This window comes from Ipomoea triloba, chromosome 15 (assembly GCF_003576645.1).
Source record: "Ipomoea triloba cultivar NCNSP0323 chromosome 15, ASM357664v1".
Classification (NCBI taxonomy): domain Eukaryota; kingdom Viridiplantae; phylum Streptophyta; class Magnoliopsida; order Solanales; family Convolvulaceae; genus Ipomoea; species Ipomoea triloba.
In genome coordinates, this window is record NC_044930.1 from 12,550,208 (window position 1) to 12,575,002 (window position 24,795).

At 33.8% G+C, this 24,795-nt stretch overlaps 2 protein-coding genes across 9 annotated transcripts in view; one reads left to right on the forward strand and one right to left on the reverse strand.

Moving 5' to 3' along the window:
* Positions 1-974: 974 nt before the first annotated feature.
* On the reverse strand, positions 975-6,733 carry LOC116007282 (anaphase-promoting complex subunit 6). Its single transcript, XM_031247919.1, has 16 exons — positions 6,144-6,733; positions 5,357-5,491; positions 5,119-5,192; positions 4,878-4,917; positions 4,661-4,706; positions 4,362-4,441; positions 4,034-4,215; positions 3,797-3,922; positions 3,377-3,451; positions 3,031-3,156; positions 2,686-2,755; positions 2,488-2,570; positions 2,071-2,184; positions 1,741-1,840; positions 1,610-1,645; positions 975-1,448 (listed from the first exon to the last, which is right to left on the reverse strand). Exons 1-16 carry the CDS (start codon positions 6,387-6,389, stop codon positions 1,326-1,328), a joined length of 1,656 nt encoding a protein of 551 aa, XP_031103779.1. The 5' UTR covers positions 6,390-6,733; the 3' UTR covers positions 975-1,325.
* Positions 6,734-16,674: 9,941 nt separating this feature from the next.
* Positions 16,675-24,795, forward strand: part of LOC116005583 (DExH-box ATP-dependent RNA helicase DExH3-like) — a 27,947-nt gene continuing 19,826 nt past the window's right edge. The window contains exons 1-10 of one of the 8 annotated variants that reach the window (XM_031245818.1): positions 16,675-17,019; positions 18,438-18,841; positions 19,321-19,637; positions 20,092-20,243; positions 20,325-20,412; positions 20,740-20,976; positions 21,953-22,048; positions 23,483-23,671; positions 23,993-24,152; positions 24,246-24,421. In XM_031245818.1, coding sequence (XP_031101678.1) covers positions 19,374-19,637; positions 20,092-20,243; positions 20,325-20,412; positions 20,740-20,976; positions 21,953-22,048; positions 23,483-23,671; positions 23,993-24,152; positions 24,246-24,406 — 1,347 coding nt within the window. In that variant the 5' untranslated portion in view covers positions 16,675-17,019; positions 18,438-18,841; positions 19,321-19,373 and the 3' untranslated portion in view covers positions 24,407-24,421. Of the gene's footprint in view, positions 17,020-18,437; positions 18,842-19,320; positions 19,638-20,091; positions 20,244-20,324; positions 20,413-20,739; positions 20,977-21,952; positions 22,049-23,482; positions 23,672-23,848; positions 23,940-23,992; positions 24,153-24,245; positions 24,422-24,795 lie in introns of those variants that run through there. The other 7 variants (XM_031245819.1, XR_004094996.1, XM_031245817.1 and 4 more) reach the window with 7 other exon arrangements.

A 24,795-nucleotide genomic window follows, 5' to 3' on the forward strand; every position in this document is an offset into this window, starting at 1 on the left:
ACTAGTAGACTAATTGTGTTACTCACAATTTACATCCGCAGAGAATCTAGGGACGGAGTCCTGTGGACTTAAGATTAATCCGACGAAACTAGGATCACTTTTTTGAAACCAAACCCCCGGCCGGGATCACTTGTTTTTTTGAAACCAAACCCCCGAAATAGATTACTATAGAAGAGAAGAAATCAAGTCAGGAGGGACAGAGTCTCAATACAAAGTGCTAGCCTGAGAACCGACAGCAATAGCGAGAGTATGAGCAATAATATTTGACGATCTAGAAACTAAACTGTGACAACTTTTTTTTTTTAGTATTACTGACTCAGTTACAATGTAGTATCTGTTCATAGCTACTTCTCAACCTAATGAAGCACAAAAAGTCAACAGTTGCCTCCACTGAAGCTCAAATCCACTCCCATCATCCATGTAAGAGTGTTAAATGGGACACCAGATACCACTAGACCACAAGGTGTTTGGCTGATGTGACAACTTAAAAAAGAAGACAAACTAGGATTACTTGTTAAAAAACATATATTATTAATTATTATTAGAGTTAATTCCATTTTTTAATCTTAATGTGACAACTTAAAAAAGAAGACAAACTAGGATTACTTGTTAAAAAACATATATTATTAATTATTATTAGAGTTAATTCTATTTTTTAATCTTAAATTTATAGGTGATAATTCAATTTTAGTCTTTTTTTATTAGAACATCATCATCTAGTCCTAATATTGTTGTGGTAAAACTATTTTTTATCCACCGTCAACAAATCGTTAAAATGTTGTTAAATACAAGAATACTTTGATCTTTTTTATAAGTAAGTTGACTTGCTATATTTTTCTTACATTTTTTCTTTAAAATATTCATAATTGAAGACCGAAATAGCTTGTATTTAACGAAACTTAAAGAATTTTATTGATAGAGAACCAAAAATAATCATGTCACAGTAATAATAAAACTATAAATGAATATTTTGAAGAAAAAAAATAATTAAAAATAAATTGTCACCTATAAATTTAAAATCAAAAAGTAATTAACCCTTATTAGATACAAGAATATCTCACAAGACATCAAGACTTGAAAATGAAAACAAGACAACCTTGTACAATAACACAAACAAGATCAACTCCATACCTGAGATACAAAAATGGGAGATGATTCTTTTAAATCATCATTCGCAAGAAACACTTAGATGCTGATCTGATGGGGCAATTGAACCCCCCAAATTATGATTTTTGCTTCCATACAGATCATGGGGTATGGGCAATGGGTATATACCGGCTTGTTATAACTACTACAACACAGAAGTTTTGCATCTTGTGTGCCCTCTAAATCAATAGCTCATTATGGTGAGATTCAATTCTTGGAATGGAGCCATATCGACATTCATCCGCTAGAGCCAAAGTCAACATCTCGGTGCAGAATTTATCGTCTGGTTTGAGCCATAAAGCCTGCATCACAGTTTGAAAATGAGGCTGAAAGTAGTTGCAACTCGCTATTGAGCATTTTGTCAATGACACACCGTATATAAACCATTCCTTTGATTGATAATGACGGTCCATATATAATAATTTCCTTAAGACATTAAATATCTTATCTAGATGCAACTCACCTTGTGGTAGTAAGTAATTGCAGCGGAGAACTTTTCCTGCGTTAAGGAAAGAGTCAGCATCGTAAATCTATGGCGTTCAAGATGTCAAACCAAGCAACTTTTCCTCCATAGCATGGAGTACTTAAAGTTACCTGCAGGTGATAAGTGTATGCAAGTCCGGCATATGTACTTAAACTTCTTGTTGACAATGCAAGAGCTTTTTCATAGTATGTAATTGCCTCGTTGTACCTCCTGAAAAGAAAGAAAGAAAGAAAGAAAAGAAGATTTGAAGAATGCCTACTGGAGAGAGAATTGAAGTAGGGTGAGATAAGAAGAGCTTGAAAATGTTAACGCAATATATGAATTCAGACAGGCAAACATGAACCTTAACACTTCAAAGAACCAACAAGGGAGTGATTTACTCTGAAGCACTATCAACACATTCGAATAATGTGGAGTGCAGATGACAGAAGTTTACTTACTTTAATTTTCTCAATGCATGAGCAAGATTGACGATTGTTGGTTCCCACATCTCACTCAGGTTAGATGGGATGTGAGCCAATGTCTTCTCGAACCAATGGACAGCCTTTTTATACCTGAATATGTCAGTGAAACAAAGAAGAAAATAATGTATTATGGTAACAATAGAAAGACATTTGTGAAGGGAAAAGTAATCAAAAGCCAAATATGTGAAATGGAGGGAAAATTTAGCGCATAATTCTCACTTAAGTATGAATAACTATGCAAACTGATTTATTTATTATTAAAAAAAAAAAAAAAAAACTGATACAAAGATGTTTCAATTTGAACAAGACACCTTTTTTATAAGTTGCAGATAAAATACTATTGCATGTCTGGATTTTCTGGAATACATATTTGAACAGGGTTAAGGTTCGTACTCATTCATATGATAAGCAACAACTCCGAGTTCATTGTATACAAGTGGATCCAAGGGGCATATTGTCTTTGCCTGTATAAAAAACTGCAGGGAAGATTTAATTACTTATACCATAGAAGAGGAAACGAGTTTCAAGCAGGAAACATATATACCAAGTTTGGATCCACGTCGATAAAATTCACAGATTAATGTCAATTACCTGCTCAGCAAGTTTGAAGCTGTGGGTTCGCATGTACTCCATTCCAATGTATAGAGTGGGCAAATGGCATCTGGAATAAGAGAATATTAGGATTCAACCTCCAAACACCGAAAGCAAAAATTCTATCTAAACTTGGGTTTCAATTATAGATGAGATTGAAGACCAATGTTATTATTATTGCTAAACTGGTGCATCCATAGGCCTACATGTCCAAACATCCACCTTAGTTGATTTTCTTTCAATTTAGCCTCATCGGCTCATTGAAATAATAATAATAATAATAATAATAATAATACTTTCAACTCATCTAGCATTCCCCATATACTGCCTGATTTGTGCAATTACCCAGGAAATAAGCGAGCAGCAGTACGGTAGGCAGACATTGCTTGGTCTCCCTCTTCTCGAGCTGCATAAGCATTACCATAACCTATCCAAGCTGGAGCAAATGTTCCATCTAAACTAGTCGCCTTACTGTAAATACAAATTATAAAATTTATTTAGAGAAAAAACGATAGCCAATAAAATTAGACACATATAACCCCATATGTAGTACAAGTGCCAAAGCTTTTAAATTGCAGCATTGATTAAGAATAAGATTTCTTTGAACAACCACATTGCTTTCAATCCTCAGTGGCAGGACAGTGCCAAATTAAATTTTAAATAGAAAAATCTAGGTAGGTAAAATTGATACCTAAAATAACGGCGTGCTTGTTCATACTTCTTTATACAATAGTAGTAACAACCAACTGCAAACCATGACAGTGCCCTAGGTCAAAGAACACACTGGCGAGTTAACAAGATTTTAAAAGGATGTCCAAGAACAAGAATATAGATAACAAACAGCAATGGTTCCTTCATTTTAAAAAATGGAATATATGTGCAGCAAAGATGTGTTCAATATGTTTACTAAAAAAAATATCCTGAACAGTCTTCTTATCACTTTCAGTGTCATGCATTGATGTAATGGCATTCCATATATACAAAAATGACAAGAATAATGTACAGGGAATACAATATGGAAAGAAGTTAAAGATGATATACTGATATGTTCAGTTGTTCACTAAGAACGCAAACTTCAATTGAAAATTTAACAGTGTTCAGGCATACTCACTGCTGAGGGTAGTCCTTGACTAAATTGCTTGCCATGACATACAGCTCATTTGAGTGCCCCAGTTCCATGGCAGCTGCCAAATGCACTAAGGTACTCTTAAGATGGAATGGATCCTTCTCAAGTAATCTGAGTTACATAGTGATCGTGGAGCAAGGGAGAATATGTTATCTAAGTAACATTAATTATAGAAGCACGTAAAATGTTAGTAGTATTCCTTTGAATCAGTTACCAACTTACGTGGATGTTAGTTCAAAACATTTTTGATATTCAGAACACTGATGATAATACTCAGCTTTGCAGGCCAAAAGATCAGTATTCGTCTTGAGTGTGCACAATAAGGATTTGTCTAATGGTTTTATACTTGGACCATCCTGTTCCAGTTCCCTAAATTTCGCTTCCACTACATTCTCTTTTTCATACTGCAAAACATTATGATAATAATTCGTTCACACATAGAAGCAATAAATAATTGAAATGCAAGAGGAAAGACAACCATTTTTTATGCATCACCAGAAGACATTACAGGTCGATACAGCTGATAACATAGCTCATATGAAATCCTTACCTTCTTTACCAAGCAAGAATAGAATGAAGAGAGCCAACCATCTTCAGCACCAAACTGTAATGATGAGAGTAGGCTTGCCTCTGATAGAGTGCAGCAATTAAAACAAATGAATGAACTTTATTTCACAAGCAAATAGAACAGAATGTTATAATTTTGAGTAAACTGGAGTCTCAAAATGACTTTGCTCAGATATTTCTGCAGTTCCTATTTCCATATAAAATTACACCAATCTTTTTAAGCACTCAATCCCAGCAATAAATTAGAAAGTAATATAGATTAAATGATTAATGAATCCTCACCTTCATCACAAGTGAGCATATGATTCTCTACAAGGCATGCCAAGGCCTGTAAAAAAGCAAGAAAAATATATTTAAAAATGAAAGATTAAATACATTTGTATATTTGTTGTCCAATGTATAGAAAATAGTTTCAGGATTTGCAATTCCATTCAGTCAGGAAAAAGCACCTATAAAAATTTGGAGAATCAATAACCAAATAACAAATCAAGCCGCACACCTCATAACACAAAGGATCAGCTTTGATGGCAGCTTTGTACCTGCATAAGTCATAGAAACAGACAAACAGTTATGAGTTATATAAAGATGAGTTAATCCCAATAGTATGTGAACACATGTACAACAGGAAAAGGATAACAAATCGCATAATCATATATAGATGAGAATATTGAAAATAGAGAAGTTACAACTTACAAAATACTATATCAAACAAGATAGTGTTAGGAAATTACTATACTTACCATAGCTGAGCTTGTGCACGGTTCTCCAATGCTTCAGATGCCTTGCCCCTCAAGAAGCATATTGCAGACAAAATCTGCCACAACACAAACACTAAATTAACTGGATAATGGAGAGTTTTCAAAAAAAAAAAACTGGATAATGGAGAGGGTATACATCAGAACAGACTACAATTACAATTGCAATTCACAGAAAGAAAACCAAGGTGAACCTCCTCCCCCTCCCAAGGAATTAACATACATTGATTTCACGATCTTCACCATCCTTGTCCAGGTACATGCTACTACAATCCCCAAGTTCAGTAACATTTCCATGTTCATCCACATTTGCATTACCAAGAACTAGTTGGCATTGATCCCACTCTTTCAATTCCCCCTAATGATACAAATTCATAAGTAAAACAGAAGAAGTTACAAAAATACAATAGATGCTGAAATTAGAATCATGAGTCACAATCACTTCAATCTTATCTAAGTAACATACACAGAAATGCCCCTTTTATAAGAAAATAGAAACTTAGGAACACAAGAAAACCAAATTCATCAAAGTTTACCCACAGTCATGTTGGCAAAGTTTATTACAGATTATGGTATTTGTCAAGTTACTTTGAAAAAACGGCTTAAATAAGCTAAAGTCTTGGCAGAATTCAGGAATGAGTCATCTTATTTTCAAAAATAATCTAAGCTAAACATTTAAAATGTAGATTATTTAAACTAAAATCCTAGTAAGAGATTAAATCATCTTCACCAAATGTAGCCAATATATAGAACATAGAGAATATACACAAAGAAGTTACCAAATGAAACAGTCAGTTTAGAATGAACAACTTGGGTATCTAATAATTTGCAATTGCCAAATTGAATCATATTACCAAATATTGGTCCTTTAACCCTGCGTAGGAGTAAAGCACACGAATTTACTCCTTTTTTTTTTCTTAGAGAGATAAACCTATGAAGTTCACTTCCAAATGAATGAAAATAAAAAAGGTGAGAATTCCAAAAAATTGAATGTGGAACAGCACACATACCAGGCACTTAGCAGCAAGATAACGGAAGCGGAGATCACGGAGAACAATTTGGGAGGCATTGAGGAGGTGGAATGCACGGCGGTAGTGTCCACCGAGGTAGAGAGCTTGCGCTTGCATGTAGATGTCTGTGGGGTCTGACGTTATCGCCGCCACTTTATCGGCAAAGAAGATTGCTGACGAGTACAAGTGCTTGCTCATGCAGTCCCTCACCACCCCTCTCAGCCTGTCGATTTCTTCTTCCCTCATTTTCTTCACCGTTTCAGCTCAATACCTACTCACTCTAGTCTGTATGGGGTGACTGGCAGTGGTGTATGCAGGAATTTTGTTCAGTGAGGTCAGAAAAGTAATGAACACTTTTGAAAATCAAAACAATTCAAATAGTCAATTGGCATTCATCAAGTTAATCTATTGTAGAGTTAGAGATGATAGGCGGAGGCGGAGGCGACGGCAGGGGAGGACGGGAGACGGCGGCGTCGGCTTCTGGTTCTGCTTGCTTCGTCGACGACAATGGAGGACACGTCGCAGAATCGCAGGGGAAGCAGCGGCAGCGGCAGCGGCGTCTAGGGTTGGAAGACTAGCGAGGGATTTTAAGTTTAAATTTAAATTTTTAATTGTTAAAGGATTAGTTTTTTAAATAACAATATGAATTTAAATATAGATTTTATGAATTAGAGATGAGTTAATTACTAAATGATCTCTTATCTGTAGTGAAATTATCAATTTCATCCTTGATTGTTTTTTTGTTTTTTTATTTTTGTCTCGTTAAGTCTCTCAACTTTAAAAATCTTAGGGTGTGTTTGGAAAGCAGGAAAATGATTTATGGAAAATGAGTCATTTTCTAGAAATCATTTTCCTTTCTTGTGTTTGGCTGCAGAGCAAAAATCTGTATTTGTGTGTTTGGTTCATTTTCCAGAAAATGAGGAGGAAAATGAACAGAATTCTATAATTACGTATTTTAGTATATTTGTTTAAATAATAAATATAACAACATTTATAATAACAATTTTCAGTATAATTTTCAGTGGCATCAAACCCTTCTCTTTATACGGGAGGTGGTAGGTTCGAGCCTCAGTGGAGGCAATACTGACTCTTGTGCTTCAATAGGTTGAGAAAGTAGTTATGAACAAAAAAAACAAATGACTAATAAAATATCAAAATAACTAACCAAAATATTACAATTAAAAATAACAAAGCAAAAATAACTAGTTGATCATCCCATCCAAATTTTACAATCCAAAATAAGATATCAAAATAACAATCTAGCAATCCAACATTAAAGTCTTACAATCCAAGATAACAATCTAGCAATCCAACATTAAAGTCTTACAATCCAAGAGAAAGTCATAAAATCCAACCATTAAAGTCTTACAATCCAAGAGAAAGTCATAAAATCCAACATAACCAATATCTAACTCAAAGATGAAATAAAGCTCTCAATCATAACCAATATCTAACTCAAAGATGAAATAAAGCTCTCAATTCACTTTCTCTTCAAGCTTGAACTCTTCATAAAGCTCTCAATTCACTTTCTCTTCAAGCTTGAACTCTTCACCTTGAAAATTCTAGCTTGAACTTCGTTTGTCATTAGAAATTCAAATGCTTTGCACAAGTCATCCTCGTTTGTCATTAGAAATTCAAATGCTTTGCACAAGTCATCCTCGTGAAAGTCTAGAAATTCAAATGCTTTGCACAAGTCATCCTCGTGAAAGTCAGCGCATTCAAATGCTTTGCACAAGTCATCCTCGTGAAAGTCAGCGCATATTGTCATCACTTGTTAATACAATTCACTTTCATCAATGACACCGGTGCTCAATGACTTAATGGCTGATGCAATGTTACCAAGTTGCTCTGCCATTTCATCCACTTTCAAGTCAAATGACTTTCTCTTACGCCCTGATTTTTTAGACGAAGTAGCAGTTGATATAGATGTTTTCCCCCTAGTTTCTTCGTCATTTTGGTTATGCAAGTTTTCAGGAGTTATGTCATCCACTTCATTGGTACCTTCTAACTCAATATCTACAAAAGATTTTGCAAACCTTCCTACAGCACAATCTCTCCCAACAACAATAGACATTTCATCATAATACTCAATTTTTTTTTGAAGGTAAACGTAGCTATTCCATTAATTCATAACATAAAACGTTGACATCAATGATCAATGAAATGGTGAACCATTCCTTACAGTCAGACATAGAAACAACTTTTCTAACTATGCTATAGAAAACTTGAATCGCAGACTGTTTTATAACTATGAAGCTATGTTCTTTCAGGGAGCTTAAAGCTTCATCAAAGATCTGGGTCTTCGTCATCATTCTTTTTTGCTCGCCAGGATAAGATCAACACTTGTCGAAACCAAACTAAACGATTTATGCTAATGAAAATGAAAAGCTCATGAAAGTAACGAGAGGAAAAAAACTCGTGAAACTAACGAGAGGAAAACACAATAATAGAGAAAATAAAAAGTGGGTAAAGTCAAAATAGGGTTGGGAGTTCAAGACTGCCAACACAAACCCCAATACCTACCTACTATTATTTTATTCAAAGGGAGAGAAGACGGAATAAGAAGATCTGTGGCGGTGGTCGGAGGCGGACGGAGCTGCGATGGTGGCCGGGGCGGAAGAAGAGTAGAAGGCGACCAAAACTGCCGGCTCAAAGCTCCATTAGAGCTCCGGCCGGAGGCCGGCAGTGGAAGCCGATAATACTCAATTTTTCTATTCAATATAGTTTCATACTTGGGAGTTGCCTATCAATAAAAAGCAAAAATACATTAAAAAGTATGCAATATTAAAAAATTTTAACATTAGAATTATATTTTTTTTTTAAAAAAAAACATTACCGATATAAGCTCCATATAAGTTGATGAATCGCGCATAATCATTTTCAACGAATCATCCTAACCAACTCCACTCAATTTTTTCACTTGGCAAATCGTCATCCACGTGTTCTTCACTGTTTTCAAATGATTTTCTACATGTTTGGATTCACATGCAACATTGAATTGTTCAGAAATAGTAGAAGCAACACGGTTGAATGAGGAAGATCTAAAATTGTTAGTTGGATTGTTGGGGTTGTTAGCCTCTTCAGCTAATATCTGTAGAAATACACCCTCTATTGGCTTTGTCCACCTAAATTGCTTAGAAGTGTCAATTCTCTTGCCTTTATTCATGATGCTATAATAAATACAAATAATTTTGGAATTAAAGTATATATCATATTTAACAATAAAACAAATATCAACTATAAAGTAATCCAAGTTTAACAATTAATAACATTCAACAAAGCAGCACTAAGAAATGTTTAACAATAAAACAAGTACCAAACATAAACTAATCCAAGTTTAACAACTAATAACATCCAACAAAGTAGCAATAAGAAATGTTTAACAACAAACTAGATACTAAAGTCATTCCACATTTGTTCTGCAATTTCATCCCTCTTTGCATTCCACAGTCTAGCCTCGTGTCTTTCTTCACTTTGGGTATGAGATAATGTCAACAAGCTACCATCATCATTATCAACTAACGCTTGATTAATTTCATAATATGGTTATGAATTATGCAACAAGCTAAAACTATATCCACTTGTGTCATAAAATCTCAAAATGGTTCGGCATCTAATACACGGAATCGTTTCTTCAAAATTCCAAACACTCTTTCAATAGTTGTTCTTAAGGACGAATGACGAAGATTAAATAGTTCTTTCTTATTCTCAGGACGATGACCACTAAACTCCTTCAAATGAGATCTAACACCACGGTATGGAGTAAGTATCCCATTCCGGATGTCATATCCAGCATCACCAAGATAATATTTTCCTACAAGTGTACACAACTTGATTACTTATATGTGCCATATATAATATATTGTAACATAATGAAAAAAATGATAGTTGTATTATTTATACCTTCTGGAATTTTAAATGTATTAGGACGTGTGAGTGCATCATTCAAGACACGAGAATCGTGTGCACAACCTTCCCACCTAACAAGCACATAACAAAATCTCAAATCAAACGTGACGGCAGCAAACACATTTTGTGTTGCTCCACATTTCCGTCCGCGAAATCTTCCTTGCACATCAAGTGGCACAGAAGCACAAATATGGGTTCCATCTATTGCTCCTAGACAATCTTTAAAGTATGGATAAAATCGAGGATTGCTAATGATTTCATGGGGAGTTAATTCACTATCCGGTAATACTATGAGTTTCTTATACAAAGTTAAAATGGCTCTCAAAACACTTCCCAGGGACTGGTTTGCGTACCAGTCCCAAGGACTGGTTTGCGCAACCAGTCTCAGGGGACTGGTTTGGCCAATTCGACGGGACTGGTTTCAAAAACCAGTCCGTGGGACTGGTTTCACAAATTAGTCCGGCGAATTGGTTGTGAAATCAGTTTCCTTTTTGCTCAAAAATAGGCAAATGTTCTTAGATCTGAGAAAATCTACATGGAGAGAGCAAGAAAAGTGAGAAAGAGCAAGAAAATTACCTTGATAGGAAGCCAATAGAAAGAGCAGATGAAGAACAGTGAGATGTAAGAGTGCGAGAGAAGTGAGATGCGAGATCTGGACAGTGAGTGCAAGAGAGAGGTGTGATCCGGAAAATGACTTCCCCCCAAAAAAAGGGGAAGTCATTTTCCTCCAAATGAGGCTGATTTTCCATTGACTGACTAGCTATTTTCCTTTGACCATGTTTTCCTTGTCTTTCCTAAACACCACAAACCCGGAAAATGATTTCCAGAAATCATTTTCCGCGTTTCCAAACACACCCTTAATCAATTTAGTCATCCATTTGTTTAGTCCTTAGACATTCATTTATCTGAAGAGACCAAATTGGTAATTTTGATATAGTCAATGGACCATTTTGATAATAATCCTTCAGTTTAGGGTCACACTTGTGTGAGACCGTCTCACGGGTGGAGACCCGTGAGACGGGTCGGATCTATATAATTTAGGTCATAGAGTGTACAAGTAGATACGAAGCAAACGGTAGAGTTTTACTGCGATGCTTACCTAAATGTATTGGGTACCGATGATTGGTCTGAATCTCTAATGGCGCAGAAATGCTCTCAAAATTGATACCGTATTTCATAATCATATCATTCATTAGAGTTTTTCTACAATTTAAATAATATTAATTTTGTCAATTAATTTTAAACAATTCGTAAGAGTAAGTTCAGAAATAATGGCTTACAATTTAGAGTCACAGTAGTCATGCTATATTTTGTTATAAAGTACAACATTTTTTTTATGTATATATGAAGTATTATATATGATTCTTAAAGTACGGTATTTAAGGTTTAAAGTATTGATTATATATGTTTTAGATTTGTGCTATAAAGTATTACATTTAAAATATAAAGTGTTACATTTAAGGCTTAAAGTATTAAACATATCTACCTTAAACTATATATTAGATTTGTGTTATGAAGTATTATATTTAGGAAATAAAGTATTGTGTTTAAGGCTTAAAGTATTAAATATATCTACCTTAAACTATGCATTAGATTTGTGTTATGAAGTACGTAGTATTATATTTAGCCTATAAAGTATTGTGTTTAATGCTTAAAGTATTAAATATATCTACCTCAAATTTTGTATTAGATTTGTGTTATGAAGTATTATATTTAGGCTATAAAGTATTGTGTTTAAGGCTTAAAGTATTAAATATATCTACATATAAACTGTGTATTAAATTTGTGCTATGAAGTATTACATTTAAGTTATAAAGTATGATATTTAAGGCTTAAAGTATTGATTATACATTTAGAGCAACAACTTGTTGAGAAACCACATCCTTGTTTGATTCTTCTTCCTGATACACAAATAATCATCCGATCTTTATATGACAAGCTACGGCTCCTGCGAACCTATCTACAACAAGCTTACGAATAAGAGGGAATAAAGGTTTTGCATTTTGGAATCATAAATATTGCAATGGGAAAAGAAGATGAAATCGAGTACAAACTGGTGAAATTTATTTGGCGGCAGTTCGTAACTAGCAGGGGGGGGGTGAAATTTATTTGGCGGCAGTTCGTAACTAGCAGGGGGGGTGAGGTAGTTATTTGGCGGCAGTTCGTAACTAGCAGGGGGGGTGAGGTAGAGTGCACAGTAGCATTAGAGACAACTTGTCAACATCTTCATCGGACCTTGCAACTAGTAGCGGAGGGTGATGCATCCTAAAATTTGCATTTCGGATGCACTACAAGGATATAATCACTCGCAATTAAACATTGAAAGTTCTCAAAATTATCAATCCCACGGAGCTCTAATAAAATTCAAACACACAAAGAAATGGAGACCACTTATCTCCCAGATCTACAACAACACTCTACAATTAACCTCCAATGAAGAAATGCAGGAAAAAAAAAACTTGCAAAAACAACCGCGCAACTACATGTGAGAAATTAAGGCGCAACATTTGACAAAAGTTGTTGTTTACCGGAGTTGAAGGCTACGACAGAAATGGAGGCAGAGGAGATGGGAGGAGGCAAAGAGCTTGAGCATAGGAGATGGGAAGATATAGAGAGGTGGGCGACAGAGATACGAGGAGGCAGAGACAACATGAGCGAATATGATGATATGCGAAAATCAATCTTGTGGCAAAGAGAGAGAGAGAGAGAAACGATGAGGTAGAGAAAGGGGAGGGTGAGAAGCACATGTTGACCAGTATAATTAGCGACCCGAAATATTTCGGTTAACAATTAACTGAAATTCTTCGGTTCGGTCGGTTAATCGAACTTTCACCGAAATTTTCACACTCCTATTCATCAGTTTAATAAGAGAGAAAATGGTGAATATGATGACTGAAATGGTCTCTTAACTATAGCAAAGTTACCAATTTGGTCCCGAATAAATTGATGTTTAACGACTAAACAAACTGAAGACTAATTTGGTTAAGATTTTTAAAGTTAAGAGACTTAATTAGGCAAAAAAAGTCAATAATTAAATTGATAATTTCGCTATAGTCAAATGACCATTTCAATAATTAACTCATTAAAGATTTTGGGTTGAATTTTAATTTTTAATTGTTAAAAGGTTAGTTTTTCAAATTACTCCGTACTATATATATATATATATATGTATATATATGTATGTATGTATGTATGTATTCAAATGAGGACACATATATTATGGAGGATAATGAGGACAAATATTGTGCATTGGATTTTAAGAAATGGTGTAGATTAAAGCTAACTATTAGATTATCTACTGTTTAAAATAGGCGTGTGTAGTTGTATTAAGATGATGAGTTATTTTGTCAACTTAAGCGTGTCTTTTAATTTTTGTAGGCTTGATTTTCGGCTGTCTTTTGGAAGTTTCAATGCACACGACTCATTACTCTCTTTTTATGTATATGATTTTGTAAATATATACATAATATATTCAATGTTTCTTATTAATTATATTCATAATTGTTATTGTGCGTTATTACTGAACTTATCTTAGATGATGATGAGAAGAAAAAATTTGTGCTAATTGAGATTAAGAGGTTGTTACAAGTGCTAAATAGATCTTTGAAAAAGTTTCCTCCAATGGCTCTTCTGAATTTTGACTCATCGATGAACACTGGAAATCGATTGTTGCTTGAGGAATTGTCTTATGATCGTGTAGCCTTGGCTGAAGAGAGTATCCTTTCGGCAAGCAAACTGACTGACGAACAAAGGGTGGTGTATGATACAATCATTGGAGATGCGTTTAGCAATACTGGTGGTATGTTTTTTGTATACAGTTATGGTGGAATAGGAAAGACATTCGTATGGAAAACCTTATCTTCTACATTGCGTGTGAAAGGTGAAATAATTCTAAATGTTGCTTATAGCGGTATAGCTTCATTACTTCTACCCGGTGGAATGACTGCACACTCAAGGTTTGCAATACAAATTTCCCTAACAGAAGATTCCACATGTAACATCCGACATGGCAGTGACTTGGCAGAGTTAATTGTTTAAGCTAGGTTAATAATTTGGGATGAAGCACCGATGATGCACAAACATTGTTTTGAAGCAGTAGATATAACAATGAGAGACTTAATACTCTTTGTTAAATCCAAGAAGTGCATATCAAACATTTGGTGGTAAAATTGTTGTTTTAGGGGGGATTTTAGGCAAATATTGCTTGTGGTTCCCAAAGGCATACAAGGCAAGACATTGTGGCGGCAACCATTAATTCTTCTTATTTGTGAGACAATTGCAAGGTTTTGAAGTTGACTAAGAACCTTTGTTTGAGTAACATTGCCATGTCTTCAATTCATCTTTACTATTTGTTCTCTTCCTTTTTGTTTGTTGTGTGTTATTTGCAATTCGGTTATTGTTGGTAGCATAGATGACAACGTCATGCAATGAGATTACGATATAGGAGCTATGGACTTTCCTTTAGGTGCTCTGCTTGGGGTTCATTTGGTTCAACCATTATTGTTGAATGGGTTATTGTGGATAAAGAAATTCCTAGTTTAAGAAAAAAGATTAAATAAATTAATAAAAATTTGAAAACTTAAAATATTATGTATTCCAAAGATATTAAAAGGTAATTTCTCGCTTCAATTTGCTAGGTAATGGGTTATTTGAGTACTTTCATTGTCAACAATCCCCCAAGTAGTTAATATGATTGGTTTCAAACTATTCTTTTTTTATTTTTTTCATGGTATTAAAGAAATACATATGTATCATTTTTTGGTGTAACTACTAATTTATTTAATTCAATAAGAGTAAAATAGAGTGATTCCGTTTCAATTTGTTAAACTATTTGAGTACTCTCTTTGTCAACCAATCCCAAGTAGTTAATATAATTAGCTTCAAATTATTTAAATTTTTTTCATAGTATTAATAAAATATTTGGTAAATAAATATATAACATTATTTTGTACTATAACTTTGATATTTAATTACAAGATATTGTAAAAATAAGATAATGGACAATGTAATGAATTAAAGAATATTTGCATGAGAGAAAATAAAGACAATATAACTAATGAAATTATTTCTCTCATTTAATTTAATTTTTTGATAATGAATATTTTTTTCAAATAAAAGTATTGTAGACACATAATTCTAAATTAAAGAAATACATATGTATCATTTTTTTGTTGTAGCTACTAATTTATTTAATTTAATAAGAGTAAAATAAAGTGAAAAACTTAATTATGTCAAATTTGATTGAGATGAGGTTCGAACCTAAGACCTTTCTTATAGAAATTAATGGGTTAGTTAAAAGTTAACGGAATATTAACAGAGAAGAGAATATTTAACGGAAAACTTAACGGAAAATCATAAAAGTAAGGTTAAATTAGGTAATCTCTATGAATAATATTAATCAGAATTATCTTAGCCATCTATTTGATTAAATAATTCATCTGAACCATCCATTTGATTACTGCCATTTTTTCTACCCATTTTAGGCCTAACTTTCTTTGGCTCTTATTAGTATAGTAGATATTGTAGATACAAAAAATTAAAATGATTTGTTTATAAAGATGTTAAAAAATCATTAATCAATTGAATGCTTATAATATAATTTATAATATATTATCATATTGTAAAGAATTGGATTGTGTATTAATAAAAATTTGTGATCATTGTTTGAAAGTACAATTAAGTTCGTATTAACATTTAACATTAAATCTACAAATTCAAATTACAAATATATAAATATATACAAAAAAAATTAAAAATTTATTCTATTTTTATTGTTAACACATTCAAAATATGTTCAAATATTATAATTATTAGTATGACACTTATGTGACGCACATATTAAAAATTTAAAATGTCAAATTATACAATGTTATTTAAAACTATTAATGTTAATAAATTATATATAAAAAATATGATAGGAGCTTTATTCATTCATATATATAATTTTGTAATTTAATAAATATGTTGAATTGATATGGATAATTATTAATATAGATATTAAAGGTATGTTATTATTCTTATATACTTGAATGTGTGTGTATATACGTTTAAAATAATACCTATAGTAATAAGTTTGATTAAAATAATATATATAATAATAAATTCATAATAAAATATAAAAACACTACACCATAACAACACTACAAATATTAAAACACAAATTTTAAAGTTCAAATATCATATATATATATATATATATATATATATGCAAACTAATAATCTTTATTCTACTTTTTTTCGCAAGCAAACTATTTTTTAAAACAAATTTTTAAACACACTGACACCCTTTCAAAAAAAAAAAAACACACTGACACACCCAACCCACAACCTAACGCTACCCATCTTCTGCCGCCCTCACCGTCTCTCTCAGCCTCTCACCTCTCTCATCGCCTCTCTATCTCGCAACCTCGGCGTCTCCGCTTCTCTTCCTTAGGCGGCTCCGACTCTCTGCCTCGGCACTCTCATCTCATCGTCTCTCTCTATCTCGCAGCCTCTCCGGTTCCGGTTCTCCGCCATAGGCGTNTATATATATATATATATATATATGCAAACTAATAATCTTTATTCTACTTTTTTTCGCAAGCAAACTATTTTTTAAAACAAATTTTTAAACACACTGACACCCTTTCAAAAAAAAAAAAACACACTGACACACCCAACCCACAACCTAACGCTACCCATCTTCTGCCGCCCTCACCGTCTCTCTCAGCCTCTCACCTCTCTCATCGCCTCTCTATCTCGCAACCTCGGCGTCTCCGCTTCTCTTCCTTAGGCGGCTCCGACTCTCTGCCTCGGCACTCTCATCTCATCGTCTCTCTCTATCTCGCAGCCTCTCCGGTTCCGGTTCTCCGCCATAGGCGTCTTCGGCTCTTTACCCTCAGCGCTTTGAAGTTTGATGCCCATCTCTCATCATACCTTTGAGGCAATCCATCGAACAGGTGGTGTCTTTGAACCGCTTTATTGTAAGGTACATGTTCTTATTACCCCAAAATTCTTGGTTTGGGTTTCACCTTTCAACTTCCGTCCCATTCCGTTCCATTGATCATTTCTCCCTTCATCTATCTATAATTCTTTAGGATCAACAAATTTCTTTTCCAATTTCAGAAATTAATAGGTAAATGCTACATTTTTGGGGTATTTGAATGATCTGTGTGCATTTATACTTAACAATAAATTACTTTTTTGGGATATCGAAAAAACAACAATGACACTGAGAATACAAATAAGGATGACTACAGCAAAGAACTCATTCGCCATACATGCATTTTTTGAGCAAATATAAAACTTTATTCATACAGTGATCAAGATAGATTCGACATACATGCATTTAGTTGAGCAAATATAAAACATTATTCGTACAGTTGAGCAATTGTAGTTCATCCATGTTCAAGTGCATTTGGGAAGAAAGTAGAAGCCTTTTTGCTCTGATCGGTTCAAAAAAGAAGTTCTAGCATTCATACTAATTTTCTTTCTTTTTATTTTAGTTCATATAATAAAATTTGTTTTTATTTTCAAACAGTTAAATCAGCAGAGGAACTTCTCTGTGATATGTTTTCAAACAATATATACGATACTACTCTGATATAAATGTGTGTGTTGATTTTACATTTTTTTATCCAAATTTAATTCGCTACTAAAATTAATAATTTTCTCAGACCTTTTACTCAAGAAAAAATAAGATGTTTTTAATGAATGTGTCTGATGTTCATTATGGGGTTACAGGAAAATGTTTCACAAATTCGGCAATTATGTATCACAAATTTAGTATAATGAGCTGTAAGCAAGCATATAATGACTTGTCATTCTTATGCTATAAAGACTATATAATGCTGTAATTTCAATATCTTTAACATCCATAGTTTAGTTTAATGAAAGGTTTAAAGATTTTAATAATTTTTCTTTCAAGAAAGAAGATTTATAAATAAGAAAAGAATGTATGTGCTAAACTGTTTAATTAAAGAATAATTTTTTTTAGAGATGAGCAGCACACTGTTAAAGAAGTTAAACCATGAACTAACCTCTGTTATCTGATATGTTTTTCCTCTTCTGGCTACAAAGTATGCTAGTCAAAAGGTTGTTTCAAACAAAAGAATGCAGACTTGAATTTCCAATATATAGAAAGATTACAGAAATATAATTTACACTTAAAAAGAATGATAGGAAAAAAAGATACATCTTCAAACTGCACTATCCTTAATGTGCCTTTAGTCTTTGCATTGTCCACTGCATCTCCAACATTCTGCATAATTTACCTGAAAAACGAATTAAGAAAACTGCAGTCAGGTATTATTTCATGGCACAATAGAATGTAAGAATAGGCACAAACCTACTTGAGTTTTGAGTTTTCTTGCTATTGTGATCATATTATGCTCATCATGATCTCAGGTGTCATTGGCAAGGGTATTGCTTAAGCTGTTGAAATCCTTAAAAGGGGTTTCTGTAACCTTTTCTGAGATAAAAAATCAACACAAAAAGTACACACCAGCCATATTAGTAAAGAATGAAATATCCTTATCATCATGTACCATGGATTTATTTTGCAAGTGTTTACCTTTCCCATCTCCTTGTGCGTTGGCTCCCTAATCTCCTGAGTAGCTCCCTAATCTCCTGAGTATATGCTTCACTTCCACGGGTAGTTCCATTGGCTTCCATGTGATCTGTCTACGGTTGTGGAGAAGGTTCTGGACAATCTCTTGCAGGCTCTAACTCTACGTTGCTTCCTCTCTGGAGAGGTTCTGATATCGGTCACCACAGGCCACAGGCCCACAGCATTTCAGTTTTCGTCCATGGTGGGACTTTTTTATAGTGTTAGTTTGAAGCATTTATTTTAAAATTAATTTTTAGTCTTGAAGATGCCAACAGTCATCTTCCATTTAAATTTATTTTGTATTTTCCTATGTATTGAATATCTTCTTAAATGTGATATTCAAAAATAATTCTGATATGTAAGTAACTTTTAATATTTCAAGACATTTATTTAATGAATTCGGATTCCAAAAAAGAAGCCCAAAACGACTGTGTTTTAATTGAGCGGGAATTGGAGCCAAAAATTTTCACCAAAGGATTTTGCTTTATTATAGATAGGATTATTGAGTTTGACTCATTATGAATCATCAAATTTTTTGTATTCATAGCGATTCAGGTCTGATTAAACTGAAACATTGAACTTAAAATTAACAGTTTTGAATTGGAACCGAACCGTAGTAATCGATAAATTTGAAAAAAAAGTTATCAAGTTTAACTCGGAGGTTTAAGGACATTCTTCCAGTTTTCAGGACAGAACTCCCACAGAGCAAAAACCCCGCCATGAGAGAATAAGAAATGCATTCCAGGATAGGGTTTCTCTTGGGATGCACCAGAAGATCTTCGCATTCACTTCTCTCAGCTATTTTCTCATACCCTGCGGCCCACGAAGTCCGAACAGTCGGTTCACATATCTGCCGGCGTGCTTTACTTTCTGGCGGCAATGTGAACTTATGCAGGTCCCAGTGGAGGGTATTCTGGCTGGGGGAACGCCGGTTTTGTGGCTACGCCGTTGAGCAGTTTTCTGATGACGAATACGAATGTGATTACGAGTCCCATCCGGTAATTTTCAATTTATCATACTTTATCTTTTGCCTATTCCCCAATTTTCCCATCCTCTGTTTTATTAGTTGAAAAATAAGATTTTATTTTTATTTTTAAAAATAAGCTTGAAAGTTGAATCTTGAAATTGTTGGAAAATAGTCTTCTGCTACAGCATTTGAAGGAATGACATTTATGCAAAGGAATGACATTAAGTTTTATTTTTGAATATTCAATTATTGAGTTTAAGGAATGAATTGGGTGATGTTGTTTGGCAAAAAAATGTTTTTTTTTTTTTAATTTTTTTTTTATTGTAAATTTAGATAGTGAGACTCATTACCTAACACATGAATGGAGTTAACGATTATGTTTACATTAATACTTGATGAAACAATGTAAAAACTTATTATTGTTTAGAGTTGGATAGATTTAAACTATGAAGGCAAGTGATTCTAAAAGCAAGAATTAATTGTAGGCATCATCATCAGTTGCCAACATTGACGAGTGGAAATGGAAACTTAGCTTACTATCACGCAGTGAGGACCAAGAAGTTGTATCTAGAGATAAAAGGGATAGAAGAGACTATGAGCAAATATCTAACCTCGCCAAAAGGATGGGCCTATACAGGTATGCTTCTATATTGTGTTGCTTCTCGTTATCGTCATGTCAATTCTGGAGAACCTTACTCACTTCGTCTCCTTTTCCCAGTGAAATTTATGGGAAAGTAGTGGTTATAAGCAAGGTTCCTCTTCCGAACTACAGACCAGATCTTGATGATAAGCGGCCTCAAAGGGAGGTAAATTTCACTCCTATGTGATACATTAACTTTCACTTGATTTTGCCACGGTTTCATCTCACATTGATGAGATTTTATAAGAAGAAATACATAAATTAAGGCAAATGGAAATGTCATTGTCTGATCCATCCTACATTCCTACTACGATTTCAAATTATTCAATGACAATTCCCTTCGACCTGGAATATGCACACTGTTAAAGTTTTCATACTATTATTCTTTCAGATTTAAAGATATAGCTCTTTGTGTTAAAATTATTTTATCCAGATAAGGTCCATAAATCCTGTTAATTTCACCGAGTTCATCTATGGCTGTGCACATGTCCAGGTTGTCATCCCACTAAGTTTGCAAAGGAGAGTGGAGGGCTTGCTTCAGGAACACCTGGACAGAATTCATCTCAGTTCTGAGAAGTCAGATGGTATGCCTAGTGAAAGTCTGGCCGCTGATAAGGTTGAAAATGTAACTATGGATGAAAATCCAGATTCTTTCTTAGATGACTCTGTTATGGAGAAGGTTCTTCAAAGGCGAAGCTTGCGAATGCGCAATTTGCAAAGAACTTGGCAGGTCTCATTATATTAGCTTTTTTCCTCTCTTAGTTGTGCAAAATTTTCTTGTGTATCAAATGCTTATCTAAAATCTGTAGTATGCATTTTTTTCTCCCGGGCTTCTCTGCTACCCACCAAAAAGGTAAAGTAGGTTATGTGCACAAGACTTCTGCAGTATCTGACAATAAATTTCGATAAATGTCTGTGCTGCATCAACTCTCCTGTTTACATTAATACTGAATTTCCAGGACTAATTTTGCTTGATTCAATTTGCACCTTTCTGATAAGGTTTGTTGTCATAATGCACATTATACAGTCATTTCTTGGTGCTTTATTGACAGTATTTCTAGATTCATTATCAACTCTGACATTTTTTATGATAAAGGCTTGTCCTTGCTTTCATGGTTGCCTACATTAAATATCCTCAGGCTTTAACTGTCCAATTAGGTATTCTTCATACTTTGTTTGATGTAGTAGCTTTATAATCTGGTAGATTGGTAGTATTTGGGGACAAATGTTAGTTCTTTTTTACTGGTTTTGGTATTTTTGGCTACTAACGAATTCAGAGCATTTACCCTTACCAGTGGTGGATGCAGGATTTTTAATGAGTGGGGGTAAATTTAATTAAACAAACAATTTCTAATTGACTGCAGTCAAATTACTCCAAATTGTTGGGATAATAGTATAGCATTCTAATGTTGATTAAGTGCAACTTTCCCCTTCAACCTATGTAGATCTACATCCAGATCCTATCTTCTCAACATGGTGATTGAAGCCTAGTATGTTTGTGGAATCTTTTGCAGAAGATATGTAGAATGTAGATACACACCACAAAATTGCTCAATTAGAATAGGTTCAGGAATCTCTTTGGGCATTTACCTTATAACAGTTGCCTTACAAGCAATATTTATCTTTCCTTTTTGGTTTCAATTGATGATTTACATTTTTCTCATTCAATCCTTTTACTTGGGAATGTTTGTCCTGATGGAATGCAGGAGTCACCTGAAGGCCACAAAATGATAGGTTTTCGGAAATCTCTTCCATCATTTAAGGAAAAAGAAAGGTTGCTTCAAGCAATTGCTTGCAATCAGGTTTGATTACAGGACTGACACTATTTTCTCTGAGTCAGTGCATGTTTGGTGCTTACTTTTTATTGAATATTCTTGCCGTCCCAATGCTAGTGTTATTCCTACAGTTGATTTGATAGTCACTTTGACAGGAAGTTCTAAAGCTTTTTATTTCCCTTTGTAATAGCTAATGTTTGGAACAGAAAAGGTCTAGAACTACTACTCCCCCCTGTCCTACAAAAAATCTCCCCTAGGAAGGCAGGAACATGGATTTAGGAAAACTGTAGTTAATGCACTGTTAAGTGTTAACCATTAATTACAGTGTTTACTTTCATTCTTGTCTTCCATAATTGCAGTGTTCACACTTCCCATTAATCCATCATTGATTTCAATCTAAGGAAAGGGGCACTGTAGGAATTTAATGTAGGAAAACTTTTGAAATTATTAAGAGGAATTTTTTTATGGAATTAAGGGAAGGAGCAGATAGAGTACTAATTTGTTGACTTTCTCTGAAGTTAAGGAGTCTTCCACCTTAAAGCTGATGAGAAAATGTTCTAGTTGTTCGTGCATTTGAAGAAATGCATGATTGCACTTATACACTGAAAAGGCTTATAAGATTCTATTATCTTGATTTTGAGCTTTTTGTAATTTGAGGAGAAAATGTGAGCACATTCTATAACTGAAAGGACACTGAAGAATTAGCTTAGGGCCCTGAACTTTTCGTTTTGCTATAGTTTATATATTGTTGAAGAAAATTATTGTTAAACACAACAAAGGCCATGTTTCTAAGTTCGATGTGCATGTTGTTAATATGAAGAAGGAAAAGGGTGAATGTATTTTGAAANCTGAAGTTAAGGAGTCTTCCACCTTAAAGCTGATGAGAAAATGTTCTAGTTGTTCGTGCATTTGAAGAAATGCATGATTGCACTTATACACTGAAAAGGCTTATAAGATTCTATTATCTTGATTTTGAGCTTTTTGTAATTTGAGGAGAAAATGTGAGCACATTCTATGAGCTTTTTGTAATTTGAGGAGAAAATGTGAGCACATTCTATAACTGAAAGGACACTGAAGAATTAGCTTAGGGCCCTGAACTTTTCGTTTTGCTATAGTTAGAATTAGCTTAGGGCCCTGAACTTTTCGTTTTGCTATAGTTTATATATTGTTGAAGAAAATTATTGTTAAACACAACAAAGGCCAGGTTTCTAAGTTCGATGNTTCTAAGTTCGATGTGCATGTTGTTAATATGAAGAAGGAAAAAGGGTGAATGTATTTTGAAATTTGTATTTGCAAAATTTGTTTACTTATTCAAAATTGTAATGGTGATTAGATTCTATTGTCTCACTATCCAAAATCCATCTGGATATTCAATATTGTAACAGTGAATAGATTACATTTTCTTGATTTTCAAAATCTATTTGCATATTAAGATATCCTACTTTATCTGTATTAAAACAGGTTGTGGTAATTTCTGGTGAGACTGGATGTGGTAAGACTACCCAACTCCCTCAGTACATTTTGGAATCTGAAATTGAATCTGGTCGTGGTGCATTCTGTAGCATAATTTGCACGCAGCCTCGAAGAATATCTGCAATGGCTGTTGCAGAAAGAGTGGCTACAGAGAGGGGTGAACCTCTTGGAGAATCTGTATGCTACTTTCCCTTTTATTTGTTTATTTATTTATCATTTTATGTTTCTACTCCAATTTTGTTGAGCAGTAGTTCTCTTTTTGTGAAGCATAGGTCTTCTGAATTTCAGATCTTTTTTAGTTGGCTTATTATCTCCAATTTGAAAATTTCTTTATTTAGTTGCTGTCCTTCACAGAAAATTTTTGATAGGTTGGTTATAAAGTGCGATTGGAGGGGATGAAAGGAAAAAATACACATCTTCTCTTTTGTACAAGTGGTATTTTGCTNATTTGAAAATTTCTTTATTTAGTTGCTGTCCTTCACAGAAAATTTTTGATAGGTTGGTTATAAAGTGCGATTGGAGGGGATGAAAGGAAAAAATACACATCTTCTCTTTTGTACAAGTGGTATTTTGCTACGGCGGCTATTGAGTGATCGCAATCTTGATGGTATTACCCATGTCTTTGTTGATGAGATTCATGAGCGAGGCATGAATGAAGGTAATGAGTTAACATATCTGGTTTACTCTTTCTCAAGTAAAAGAGTATTCAATTTGATTTTGTTGTGCTGTTTCTTCTCTTTTCTCATTGCAGACTTCTTACTGATTGTGCTAAAGGATCTTCTTCCAAGACGGCGAGATTTGAGATTGATTTTAATGAGTGCTACTCTTAATGCTGATTTATTTTCCGGTTATTTTGGAGGAGCACCAACGATTCACATTCCAGTAAGTTTTTGTTCTGTCTTAAGTTCTTAGTTGCCAACTATTCTTATAATAAACAAAATAAATATAAAGGGATGATTTTTTTTTTTTTTTAAATTTTAAAATTTTTTTATGTGTGTGTGTGTGTGTGTGTTTATTAAGTATTACAATGGGCTACTATTTACAAGTGAACTCTCTAACATACATACATAAAACATGATGTGGGACATGTTAATAGTAAAGAAAGAAGCTTTCAGAAACGCTATGCTCTTTATTATCTTTGTAATCCAGTGGCTCAGTANATGTGGGACATGTTAATAGTAAAGAAAGAAGCTTTCAGAAACGCTATGCTCTTTATTATCTTTGTAATCCAGTGGCTCAGTACACACATATATACATATTTACAAGTGTTATAATCTAAGATTGGATCAATGTCACTCAAT